Source organism: Chamaea fasciata, unplaced genomic scaffold (assembly GCF_029207755.1).
Source record: "Chamaea fasciata isolate MVZ Bird 193981 ecotype frontalis unplaced genomic scaffold, bChaFas1.0.hap1 SCAF_8, whole genome shotgun sequence".
Lineage (NCBI taxonomy): Eukaryota > Metazoa > Chordata > Aves > Passeriformes > Sylviidae > Chamaea > Chamaea fasciata.
The window spans coordinates 19,567,991-19,582,450 of NW_027094093.1; the positions used below are offsets into that span (position 1 = coordinate 19,567,991).

General features: G+C 37.1%; 1 protein-coding gene across 4 annotated transcripts in view; it reads right to left on the bottom strand.

Annotated features, from left to right (window-relative positions):
* The window catches only part of UBR3 (ubiquitin protein ligase E3 component n-recognin 3), a 105,739-nt gene that overhangs the window by 7,711 nt on the left and 83,568 nt on the right, over positions 1 to 14,460 (bottom strand). For all 4 annotated transcript variants that reach the window (XM_066189977.1, XM_066189976.1, XM_066189975.1 and 1 more), the window contains 3 exons: positions 9,907 to 10,007; positions 3,060 to 3,184; positions 463 to 570 (listed from right to left, as the gene is read on the bottom strand). In XM_066189977.1, coding sequence (XP_066046074.1) covers positions 463 to 570; positions 3,060 to 3,184; positions 9,907 to 10,007 — 334 coding nt within the window. The remainder of the gene's footprint in view (positions 1 to 462; positions 571 to 3,059; positions 3,185 to 9,906; positions 10,008 to 14,460) is intronic.

Below are 14,460 nucleotides of genomic sequence, written 5' to 3' on the forward strand. Positions count from 1 at the left end.
CCCTAAGTATGGAAACTCCAATATAAACCAAGTATTTTTTAAAGCATACTATATAAATGACTGCATCAAACATACATTCCAAAGGCCAGCATTTCACTAATAATCTGAAATACCTCTGTAGGTTTTCTTCCCCCTTGACAAATGGGTTTTCTACTTAAATATTCACTTTTCCAAGTTTCTGAAAGGTCTTTCATACTTATGATTAAAACCCATATATATGATTAAAACCTGTAATTATAAGAAGTATTTGTCAATAATTTTCTCATTGTGGCACTGACCACATCTAATTTAATTAGAAGAAAGATTTGCACAGTCAAACTGTCCCAAAGGGATATGCTTTGATCTAGAAAATAAAGAGTTGTACTGCAAGTCTTTAGCAAGATCGGAGAAAAATCATTATAACAACGAGGCAAAAAAACTTCAAGGGGACACTGGATAAATTTTCCAGAAATTTGCCAATACCACTGCTAATTCTTCAGTCTCTCCTTCTTCATATATCTTCCCCTTAGACAGTTCACTAATCACATGACCCAGCAATACTTCCCAAGATTTTTCTCCACTGGATGTATTCTGCAAATGAGAAAAAAAGAAATCCAAAAAGCACTGGTCATAAAAAGGAGAAAATGTTTCTGTAATAGGAACAGCAATGAAGAGTATTTCCTTTTGATCAACATGTGAATTTTGGCCTACGAAGATACCCAATGCTTAAAAAAATTAAAACCAAATACAATTTTACAGAAAGGGACTGCATTTAACTCAAGAGTGAAATCTGAATTGCTACTTGAATTACATATGCTCTAGCTGAGTGCTTTATGAAAGCACTTGTATAACATTTGCATTTCATGTCTTCTCTACGAGTATATAAATGCTTACTTTAAAACGAGAAAGAATCACTTCATGGATACATCTTGTTTTGACAGAATTTGAATTCTAATACAAATTTAAAAAAAAAAATTTCAAAGACATACCAACCAGAATAGATGACAAACCACTTGTTATGTATTTTAAGTTAAAATGAATCTATCAGAAAGTACGAAGTTGCATTTGGAATGAACAACGTCTACTACAGATAGAAAATATATTTAGTGTAAAGAATAAATCACTTAGCTTTGTGCCATAGCAATTACATTTAAAGGCAACACACAAAGCCTTAAGAAATAGAAGGCAGTATTCTCATAAATATTTTCTTCTGAGTCAGAATAAATTCTGCCCTGGGAAAAGATGATTGGATACGAATTTTGAGTTCTGTTAGTATATTTCAACACAACAAACAAGGGAGTGGAACATTACTGCGATTTAACATTACTGTTAAAGAAACCAAATACTTCAGTTCATAATGATGTATATAATTCATCAGTTGGTTTCTTTAATGCATTTTGACATCAACTATCATTCTCCATTTCACATGGTGTGTTCACCTTTCATACTGGGACCACACACTTACTGTTTATGCTTATAGTCAAAGAACCAGAAGGCAACACACTTAATTCAGGAGCTAAGACAAACCTTTCTACGTTATTCCTGGAAGCTTAATCCACAGGCATTTACAGTGTGCTTCCTATGACACTGTAACACACCTTGCAAAGATAATGAGGGTGAATTTGGGTTTCAAAAGTACAATATCCACCTCTCAGCCCTGCTGAGAAATTAAACTCTTCATGTTGTTTGATCATTTGACGTAAGTATAGAGCAAAGTCTTCAGCCCATGTTTAATGTCTTGAACACCAAACTGTAATAGATTCACTTAGCATTACCCACAGACAAAAGTAAAGTGAGGTGTGATCTGTGTACCCATCCCAGATGTCAATCTTACCAGCAGAGAAGAACAAGCCAACCTGAACCGTATTTTTTTAACCACTGGGGCTTAAAGAAACTTTAAAGAAAGAACTTTAAAAACCAGCGTTATTAAAAACCAGCTTCCTTTGTGACATGCATGAAGATGAGGGATAGGCTCGAGAAGAGAAGGGCAGCCAAAGGGCTGGAGAGAGGAACAGGGAGCTGTGTGATTACCACTGGCTGGTCTGGAGTGCTTTAAACTGTAAAATTACATATCACCTGAGAATCACTTAAGTAAACAATGAAAAAGTCCTGATTGCTAGCCACAACCTCATGCAATGTCTTTGTATTTCTAAGAAAATGACATTATATTGAAAGAAGGAGTGGATAGGGACTTAACAAAATGAAGTACTGTCCAGTGATCCCAATGTAAAAAAAATTCTCATAGTAGCAGGACAGCAGATAATTTGTCCTTAAGACCCTGGAACTCTGCCTGACCAGCATGAGAAATTTAAGTTACATGTGAAAAGGCAGGTCATGCTTCTGAGTCTTCATTTCATTTTACATCTAAGGCCCAGCTGTTGTATAAAGGGGTAATACCCAGTTCTTCTCCTGGTCCCAAAACTTCTATCCTTTCCTTTGGTCTGACACTGGCATCCTTCTGACCTCTGGGAAAAACAATCTGTGGAGTGGAAAGTTAACTGAAGGATTAAATGAATGCTGGTGCTAGTGCAGAGAGCTTTGTCTTTGGTGGCAACTGGCATTTAATCAGCTGAACTGAAATAGAAACATGCACTGTCACTTTACTTGTAAATACAACCAAAAGTCAAGGAAACAATAGTGACAAATTCCCTTCTCTCTCTTCATCACATGAGCACTCTCGACCACACAGTGAGAGAAATTGATATAGCTAGCCACAAATAGCACAAGCAAGTTGGAAAAGTCAAGAGGGTTTTTTTCTCTGACAAGGCTGGCTGTTTTTCCTGTAGAGAAGCGCATGGGAAGGAAAACTGCATTTACTGATTACCATCACTGCAATGAAGTAGAGACTGAAATGATTAAGATACAGACTCAAATCTGAAACTCAGTTTAGGAACTAGGTATTAACTATGAAATTTTAAGTCTCATGATGTACAAAAACCTGCAGAAATTTCACACAAAGAAACAAAATACTGGATTTTGAAGCAGAAACAAATCATTACATGCAAAGCAGAAGTATCTGTTACATTCATACCAGAAATACTTAAGCATAATTTCACAAATACTTTAATAAAATAACCAACCTTTTTGAGAGCTCCTGACTCTTTCCATGCCATCCTATCTTCAGAACTGCATTTAACAGAAAGAGCTGCCAAGGCTTGAGTATACAGTAAAGTGAACAGCACTTTTATAATGCAGGTGAAGTGTTCTGTAAAAGAGAGAAAGTAATTTTTAAACACTTGACATTTTGAGTAAATATAATAATTACAGAGTCTCTAGTTATGGAAATGATGATTCTGAAATGAAAAGCAAGTGCTATACAAAAAGAACACCCCCTCAAAACATCCAAAACAACATATAACTATATTTACTGGCTTTCAGAAATGACTTGGCAGCCATAGTGAACAGAGCAAGCACAGGGCAAGTAATTTCCCACTGCTCCTTCTGTTCATCTTAGTCCTGATTAGGAGTGACTTCATCCTAGTGGCCTGGTGATAATACAAAATTATATTTTGTGCCAAGGTTACATCAGGTTAAGCTACTGATTACTGTAGATGTAAGCAAATGCATATCTTACTATCTCTTTTGGCTCCCATCGGGGTGACACTCATACAAATATTGGAAGAATGAAGATTTTTTAAAAATCACAAGAACATCCAGCATACCAGAGTCTAACCCTTCACTTCCAGATATGGATCCAGCCATAAAAGACTTGCTGCAAATCACTCTTGAGTGAGTACTATTTACTGGACCTCACATGCATACAAAAGGCAGATTTGCATTTACTGTATTTTCAAAGATCTTTATGATTTTTTTAATATTTAGAGGACTATTATTTCCTACAGCTAGGCTGCAGGAGAAAGATTTTGAAATATTTTTGGGGAAGCTAGCAACAGAAGCAAAATAAGACTTTCTAAAATGGAAACAGAAAAAAGATGATCATTTGCTGAAATGAAGATACTGAAGCAGTCCTTTTTTATCTTTTTACTTTAGGTTCTATTTCCAGTCCCAAATTACCTAGTTTGTTTTTAAATCTAGGCAGATCAAAGAAGTTTCTATCATCACTTACACCACTCCTTAAGCATAAACATGACTAATATATATCTAAAAAAATGTAGGGGAAAAATTAGGGGTTTAAGAAGTCCTCTCAGGCTTTGAAGTCAAGCAAAACAATTTTATTTACATAAACACCTCACAAAAACTGGGTTAAATTCATTCTTTCTTCCCAATGGATTTAAATGAGCTTCATATGTGAAAACAAGGAGGCCAAGAAAATGAAACACCTTGCTTCTCCTTTCCTGCATCTAATATCAAAACCTACTATTAGATTTTAAAATATACACAGCTAAGACTTGAGTACATAATTAAATTTGTGAAATAATAATTGTTTGTCTACGAAACAAGTGTTTACAAATCAATGTAGACATGGATTTTTAATGTCACTGAGTATAAGCTTATGTGAGTGTAAACTATAAGGAAAATTTAAGCATCTAAAAGATCATTTGTTATTACACAATTAAAAATTGACTTTTCTGTATTATCCTCCTATGGAGGTTGTGTTAAACATGACAATGAATGGTCCTATACTTCATCCCCTCATTCTAGAGCAGGCAGCATTATAATGATACTTCCTCTTCACATTTCCCCAAGAGAAGGAGTCACCAGATCCCACTAGATCTTGACGCCATATTTTTTTATCTTTGCTGAAAAGTCCATTTTCTTAGCAATCCTACCCCTGAGGAACAACAGCAGACAAGCTTTCAGGAAATTTTCTGGCACTGAAATCTACAAGACGAAACCACACATATTCAGAGAACTGTAAAAATTGCCTCTTTGGCCCGAGTTAAGAGTTTGTAATCGTAGCTAGAAATGAACTCAGGTACTGAGTTCTAACCCCTCAGTAGCAGATACAAGGAATACAAATCAATCAATCACACTGTGAAAGCATGAAGGAAACCCACTGCACGTAGAGCAGCAAAGCCAGACTGCTGTCAACAGGCACCAGCCTGCCACAGCCTGATCTGTCTTGTAGCTCTGCTCAGGTGATTGCAATGCTCAACACTGCGTGTGTTTGCACATTTTAAAAAATCTGCGTTTTGCTAAATACAATCACTCTTTGTCCTCGTTTCCCCCTTTAATACTAATTGTTCAATTCACCAGAAATATGTGTAGCCCATATTATGCTTCAATTAAATGAATGCTCTTGTATTTACTTACATGTATGTAAGTAAAAATTTATGTGACCCATAAATTACTGTGAATTACTTTTTTGGAGAAGCCAGAATTGGACAAAAACTGCACACTCCGATATCTGGGTCACCCTTAAGAAGTCCTGAATTCTGCACAAACTTCATCTTCCCCCCCCCCCCCCCCCCCCCCTTAGGAAAATATCTCAGGAGCAGCTCAGAAGCCGCATGTTGTGTAATGAGCACTAAGGCTTTTTTATAGTCATAGAAACATCCCATGGGAAACATACTAAAACATCAGTCACTGCATCAATTATCATTTCATTACTATGTTCTCTCTTAAAATGCCAAATATTTGACAGCTGTAGGTAGCTGTAATGCTAGAGCTGTTACATTCTTGTCTACTGCAAAGAGCAACTTTATTTGACTTTCTGCAGTGTGCTTGTGGGGGTGTGTGCTGTTTTCCTGCTGCACCTTGGGGCAGGTTGTGCTTTTCCTATGTCATCTTTTCAAATGAATACTTCTACAGCTTGCAAGGATGTGAAGTAAACCACTGAGCAAAGTTCTGGCCTAAAATGCATTTAGGACTCCTGTCCCTAATCTGATAGTCTGACAGGCTGGAAGTATTATTACTTTGGCTAGGCCAATCTAATCAAAACAGGCTAATCCAGAACTTTTGTACTTGTTTTTGAATAATATTGAGAAATGCTCTTATGTTCCTATTTTTCAAACTTTTTGGAACCAAATAATTTCAAGACATCTCATCCCATTATATGCATCAATCAACACCCTTAAAATTAAATTTAAATATTAAACACTTCTAGAACTCTTATTTTAATGTTAGTGCTAGAAATGTGCAGATAAATAAGCATATTACCAACAATATACATATTTTAATTTCAATATCAAATGAGATGATACATCCTTGCATGCAGTGATGACAGAAGGAAGCCACAAAGAGAACCAGATGCAAAATTAAGGACATAGGGCCTTTTTTACTGAATTTAGAAGGACATCTTTGCATAAACAACCTTTGAAAAATATTCTTCTTGATCTAAAGCTTGAACCCTTCTTTGAAAACACAACTTCAGAGCAAAGGGAAACAGCACTAAACTTCAGATAATCCATGAAAGGTATATTAAGGTTCCAAGACACAGATAAATATTTGAGCTTCCACATTGAGACTGGATACTATTCAAGCTGTTTTCTTCCCTACTATATTTAGACAAGATCCTTATCCAATCATTAAAAAAAGTGTTAAGTGTTCGTCTGAAAGCTGCTTGCTGCACTTTTGTCGCATGTCATTCACGCTTATTAAAGAAAGAATCTGTCAAAACATCCAGGTCAGCCTCTTCAGCAGCTGAGCTTAACCAGTTACAGGAAAAGGCGTTGAGTTTAGGTTTTACACACCAGAGAAGAAAACCTTTCCCAGAGTCCACAGAGGCTGGTCCCAACTCCCAAAAGGAGTTTTCGAGTTGGAACACATCCAGCAGTCCTAAACTGCAGCTGTCTCCCAGCAGCCCTGCAGACCATGTCACAGCAGCCCAGGCTGTGGAACAGGAGCTCCTGGCACACGCTGCTGGGGCCTGACAGCACCTGGCAGCACACACAGCGCCGGCCCACTGCCCACCACTGCCATGCCCCTGCAGCACACACAGCGCCGGCCCACTGCCCACCACTGCCATGCCCCTGCAGCCTCAGGCTCACTCCTGTCAACGCAGATCCTGTGCTTTAAACACTCTGTAGCAGTATGCTGCTTCTTTTTACATTCAATGCAATGCAATGCAATGCAGACACTGAAATCACTAGAATCTACACTCCGTACTTCTAGAAATCTGTACACAGGGTCCCAAGTCAGGTGGTGGGAAAATAAAACTTTTTACAATTGATGGTAACAAGAAAGAATGTCCAATTTCAATTAAATGACCCCAACATCTAAAAACTGTGTTGCAGAAAGGACTGCAGTTTGGGGGGGGGGGGTATTGAATTTAATTTACAAAGACAGATTTAGGTTTTGATAACCACCAAGCCACTCTCTCTGTTTCTGTACAAACACCATCATTTGCTATTTCTGTAAGAAAAGAGCTGGAAGCAAAATCTTCATTTTGTAAGGAGTCCCAATTCACAACACCATGAACACCCCATCCTCTGAACAACTGCCAGAGAACTGAACCAGAAACTCCTATGTGGATTATTATGCCTTTAGCCCTGTACAATTTCAAAAATTTCAAACAAAATGCTAAACATTTGAAGCCTATAAAAGTTCTGCCCATGTCCCATATGTGAAAATCAAAAGAAAAAAAGAAGTTTCACATATGGTTTTAGTATCTTAAAGCCAATGTTTATTTTGCTAGCTACACTACACAGAGGTACACATATCAGTCTCATTCCCTTCTCTGCAAATTGGTTAATGCTTGTAAATGCCCTGACCTCCATCACAAAGTTTTTCTGTAGCAGTCTTCTTTCTTTCTGATAGGTTCAGATCAATTTTCTCTTCTGAATGAAGAGGCTGAACAGTAATGACATTTTTATTGCTTTAATCTATGTCAGATTGAAAAAGATACCAACACCCATCCAACAGTTAATAGGGTAGTTAATGCAATTCCCAGTCTGAATTTAAAATTAACAGTTAATAGGGAAGTTAATACAATTGCCATCTGAAGGGCAAGAGATGAGATTTTGAACCCTCCTTACAGAGCGCTCTCTCTTTTTAAAAAAGCAAGGTGTAAACAAAAAGGATTTTAAGTATAAACTTGAAAAAAATGTCATATTTTATGACGGACACAATACAACTTACTTAAGTCTATTGTTAAAGGAATATATTGGAAATATCTGGCAACACACACAGGCATCAGCCCCCTGTGTGCATCCCAGTGTAAAGCCAAGTCTACAGCTCCTGCACCCCATGGCAACGGCAAAGCAGCACAGATAATTCAGGAAGCAGTAGGGTCAAACATAGATTTTGTTCACCCCTATCACTGACCTTGCCCTTACCATAAGACATTTCACAAGCCATTTTACCTTAGTTATACCTCAGCCCTCTACAAGAATTAATTATATTGATTTTGATTCCGTGACCTACACGCCCATTGTAAAAGTTTTAAACAAATTTGTTATGATTTATTTTTGTGAACACCACTCTACACCTCCAAACATAGAATTATGAAAGACTTTCTTTTCATCCTGCCTAGCCATTTTGATGAAACAAAAATTAGGAAGATAAATGGCAATTTATTTCCAATTTAATGCTTCACAGATTTGAAGTAGATACATTTATTTTCTTTCTGCCACTTGCCATTTCCCTCTCAACTGCAACATACAATAAACTTAAGAGCAAAGAGAAAACATGCTGCTGATATGAGGCATTTTACAGAATTCTCCACAGGATGCCTTACTATTAATTGAATGTTGGTTTTTCTAGGATAAAATATACTTTCTTAAATGGTGGTATTCAATGCTTGGACATTGACTATGAAGACACCACTGGTTTGTGCTTCATCTTCAACACTTCCGTCCCTGAATTTCAGATGTTAGTCTCATTAAACTTTTATTTACTGTTTTTATACTAGTTTGATTGAGTCCTTCCAATAGAGTTAATTTAAGTTAAACTGTAGTTAAGAAAAGTACATTTTTGACAATAGTCTTCCTATGCAAAATATTTTCTTCTTTTAGTATTTTCATATTCTAATATTCTTTTGGATATACTTAATCCATACATATATACTTAACAACTGGACTTGATGATACTAAAGGTCTTTTCCTACCTAAATGATTCTATGATTTTAAGTATATGGAATTGAAAAAACAAACCGACAATGTTAATGGATACACACAGAGTCACTTTAGCTGAATTTAAACATTTGATACCAAGGACTGAACACCTCTTAAGGGGAAACAGTTTCTACTAAGGTGTAAGCATCAAGAGCAGAACAGTTCCTGAATTTACCTGTTCAAAAACTACCAAAACTCAGCAGATATCAAACCTGCCACACAGATCCCACGGGAGATATTCTGTTCATTGTCAGTGAAACACTAAAGTGATGCTTGCTTTGTTTGTCCTCATTGTCAAATAAAGGTACAATTACAAATAATCAAGCCAGAGACCAGAGGGTCTGAACCCCTATTCTGGAACATAAATTACCTATTAGCAAGAGGAACCAGGTTCAGCTGCTCCTTTTACACAGAAAAAGTAATTTAGGTTTTAAGACAGTTTTGAATTTAGTAATGAAAGGTTTAATTTTTTAATATCTATGTGATATTTATTCATAATTATACTGTATGCTGTCTCTATTGAAATTGCTGCATTACAGCAATTATTATCTTAATATATGAACTCTTACATAAGAATGCTGCAATTTAGACTCTGAAATTCAAATTAAATGACAATCTTTCAAATTTTTTGCCCTTAGGCACTCAGTTCAACTTGAAGTATTGAGCTGTCCCTCGAAGCAAAAGATGAAGGTCAAAAAAAGGACACTTTTCTTTCAGCAGAAATACTTAATAGTTTCTGCTCAGCTCTTGTATCTTTAATGAATAGCTGACTGATAAGGCAAAAAGACAGGGAACAGAGATAAACCTGTCAACTCAGAACAAAAACTTCTGTTCAATGCCACCTTTTGTAGATAAGGCAGAAACATTATTTTAGAATACACAGTAGATCAGCTATGATTTACCATCCTGCAAACCATCATGAAAGCAGCCTCATCTACATAATCATTTAAATACACATATTTTTGTAACATACCTCTGTGCAATGGCTGAGGCATGGTTAAAATCTGGATAAGTAAAAGGGATGAGACATCTCTGTAAAGCACAGGAACTTCTGGCAGTTCTTCACTTACCAGCCTGGAAATAAAACCAAAAGAAAATCACTTCTGATACTATAAACCTATTTTCATATTTTATTTTGTATCTATTTTAAATAGTTTTACATTTGATATCAAGCTTACAGAAGCCTAATACCTGACAATTTGCTAACTGATCTCAACTATAAAACTGATCTCAATTCAAGAATTTAATGTTACTTATGTAATAACTCATGAGGAAATTACCATTTGGGTACCTGATTCTGTTGAAATGTTTTAAAACATTCAAAATTGCCCGAACTCATTATGTCTATGTAGAGAGTCAAGGAATATTCAAACAGTTGAACTAGTTTCCAAAGCATGGCATTTCACACATACACATGTAACCAGGCTGCAACAATAACAAATCCTCAAAATACATTTAATGTTACAGGGAATGCTCCCATTGGAAAACAGAGACCTTAGGAAAGCTATTGCTTTCCTTCATGTAAAGAGATGAAGGCTCAAGCAGCCATGACAAGTGGGATTATGCAATCTTAGATACAGTCTTTATTAAACTCCCTGCATGTCTAGAAGGACAGCAAATAAGCACAGAGATAGTGCAAACCTTTCAACTATGCAGATTTACGGATGTAACATCGTCTTGTTTCCCTATACTAAAAAGCAGAAAATGCTTGCAGATAGGAGGTAGTTTCTAGCTTTGCGCAGCATTATTCAGCAACATATTCAACAATACTCAATATTCAACAGTATTCTTCAGGTTCAACAGCTGAGTCAAATGGCAAAAATTAATCAAATGGTGAAAAATCATTCTTCCTCTTGTAACTGATATTGGGGTGTGATGGAGGTCTCAAGCAGGAGCAGCTTGAGATAAATATGATACAGACCCTGCTCTGTGAGCCTTCCCCTTCTGCCACGTGTGAAGGTGCAGAGAGCCGTGTGGGTTCTTACTGCCCCTGGCAAGCAGGGGTGGTGCTGCTGATCCGTGCTGCAGGAGCCACACTGTGAAGTCCTGGTCTCACTGACCCTGAAATCCCCACACAAAACAGAGCCCTCTACCAATGGGCACCAGTGTTGCAGAGGAACAAACCGAGCTCTTGCAGACCGGGTACTGCAGAGGGTTGCCCACGTGGTGCTATGTGGATGCATGCATGGGATCTTTAGTGCTCTTTAACAGCTTTGGGGATTCAACCAGTTTATCATCTCTGAGGCCCATAAATATGATCCTGCTTTTGGAAGAAGACTACACAGTTGCTGATTTCCTGAAAACTCAGGCATCTCTCTACAGAAAGGCAATGCTAGGAGTCATCGGTGATAGGAATTTTAACACAGAGAAGCAGTCTTACAAGAGGAGGATTAAAAGAATGCTTAAGGTCACATGGCTGACTGGTCTTGTAAAATGAAGTGACAGAAAGCATGGTCTAGCTGGTCCTTTTGAATTAATGAACCCAGACAGCCATAGAATAAACATCATCTATAACCCTTCTGCTATAATCAATCATTTAATAAAATTATTGTTTCAAAGCACTGTAATATACATATTATATATGTATGTGTGTATATATGTATGCATATATATATATATATATGAGCCTCCTAAAAAAACCCCAAATATTCTAAAAATCAGTATATTGAATTCTAAAGAAGACAAAGGAGACAAGAATTTGTGTTACACTGCCAACCTTCATTTTCAAAGTTATACAGGCCATGAAGATACTCATCTCTACTTCTACTTTTACCTACAGCTACTTCTACTTTATGGCAAATGACACTGAATTTTAAAATAATCCTCATTCTGTAATGACTTCAAAACCATGGACATCCCTTAAATTACTTCTCATCTTTAATTCTTAATTTATATATAAACTTGGAAAAATTTAATTTGGAATAACATTTAAAAAATCTGACTCCCTCTGGTCACACTTAGCTGAACACTTCTTTCTGACAGGGGTATCAATATTGTTTAATAGTCATGTAACAATTCGGTCCAATACCAGTTCTATCAAAATTATTAAATATATATATATATATATATATATATATATATATATATACACACACACAGAATACCACAACTGACCAGCAGCATCACACATAAATGAACTCATCTGCACATGCAGGACCAACTGAATTACTTTTCAAATTTATTCTGTCCATAAGAATTGAGAAGCAAAGCTACATTAAATGTCAGGGGTTTAGATAAGCTGCTTTTGCTTACATCAAGTACTGCAGCACATGAAGCACTTAAAAACTGCTCTGTCATTTATTAAGAGCCTCAGAAACTTCTTCATTATGACAATGAAACTGAAATTACAAAATGTGTTTAGAAATGTGTTTTATGGAAATTGTCCATTCTGTTAATCCCCAATGCCTATACGAAAGCTTGATTAATCTGGCTACAAAAACTTGTGCCACGGAAGCACTTAATAAAAAGAAAGCAAGTACAACAGCAAATAGGACCAAAGTAAAACAAAATGATTCAAATGTGTAACAGTTGTATGCTGAATCAATTTTAAAAAGGGAGTTGGTGGTGAAAATAAACCATTCAGTGCAAAATGAATGTGTCCCAAAATGAAAAATGCAAAGCTCAGCTTTTCTATGGAAATGACCTCTCCTCCAGCCCAAGGTAATTGGGCTGCACCTCTCTCTGTGCCAAAACCAGGGCTGCCTATCACTGACAGCGGAGAAACTCTGCCTTTGTATTCTGCATCCTTCTCCTGAGAGCTGTTACACAGGAGTTCTTTGGGAATGGATACTGAGAAATGGGAAATTCTGTTGTATTCTGAAATACACAGCATTTTGCTTATGGTGGCTCCTTATATTTATACTCCCCATTCCCTCTTCTCTCAACCAGAGACACTTCAAAGTTTTTGGTTGATGCTAATTCCAGCTAATTATAAAGGTAGAAATTCAAGAAGTAAAGTAGAAGTTCTGAGTCTCACACCTCTTTTAACTGTCAGACGCAGGAAAATTTGAGACACAGGGATATAGGTACACCTAAACTAAGGCTTCATCAACTAGGGCAAACTTGTATTTTCTTTACGATTTGCAGCACAAGAAGTAAAGCCCACAAATCCCAAATGGTGGAAAGGTCAAACCAATACACAGCTTCTGATATTCACTGCAAGAAAGCAGAATTCTACTATTTATTCTGGCTGCACCGTAGGATATAATCACAATTTCATATTTGCTCTTCATTGTGTCACAGCAGATTTGACAGCAGGTCAGTTTCTCATTATACATTCACTGACAGTACGAACATTGGGCATCTCCTGTTCTCTTTTACCATGGTGCCCCCAGCAGTCCCTTGTCACCTGTTCCCAAACTCATTCAATTTAACCTTTTTAAAACATGGATTCATTGCTCGACTTTGTTCATGCAGCCTTCCCGAGTTACATCAGCACAGCCAAAGAAGATGGTGAGCTATAGCGCAGGGGAAGGGAAGAAACAGCCGAGAGCAAATACTCTAAAGCTGGCACTACTGTCAAAACCTATGTACTGTAACATATATCCTGAGAGACAGTTGTTTCAGGTAGGATTTTTGCTGTATGGAATAGATCACGTAAGTCCTGTTGCAGCACGTGTACGTATAGACCACCTCATGCATAAACCTTAACTAAACCCCGCTATCTCCTCATCCCACTCTCTCTGTCTCAGAGTATCTTCATAAGAACTGTGGGTTTTTTCCCCATTTCACAACAGTTTCTGTGCTGGAGATGTGACTTAAGAGGTTCCTACGCACAGCTGTTCAGTCCTATCCCTGAGTTGCAGTTTGTTGCCCCAGTGTGAGACCATAAACAGTCTCTGAAGTGATCTAGCTTAGAATGAAACATCAGCGAAACACTGTAGTAAAATAACCCAGCATTTCAGTTTATCATGCAGTTCCTCCCTCCAAGTGCTTCTACTGCAAAGATCCTTCATGTTTTACCAATCCGTTCTTTGCTGACATATTTTGTCTGTCAAAATAGACACAAAAATTACAGCCTTTGTAGAGATTTAAATTTTAAAAACCATGTGCATCCTTTCATTTCATGTCTTTTTCCTGAAACTGTGACTATTTGGACCAGTCCATTAAATTCACATCTGGGTTTAGTAATTATTGCCTCCAGCTGCTCCTTGTCTGCCCCCTGCCAGAAGCTATTATTCCCCCTTTGCACCACAATAATTGTTTATTTGATCACTATTGAAACCAGACCTGTGCCTAGAAGAATAATTTGCTTAAGTACAGCCTGTGGGACCAAGCATACACTGAATTTTGCAAAATAAACTGCACAGGAGAAATAATCTACTAAACCATTCACAGTCCACAGACTTAGCTTCTTCTCTTTCCCCCTGCATCTTCCAAACAGCTCACATTATTGAGGCCCTTTTTGATAGGCTATCTTCTTGCTCAAAATTTCCTTATTTCTACTTCACCTTGCTGTGGCCACTTGAGCTTCTTCCTGTCTTTCATTTCAGTTGCCACTTTCAGCTACAAGATCTAAATAGAATTG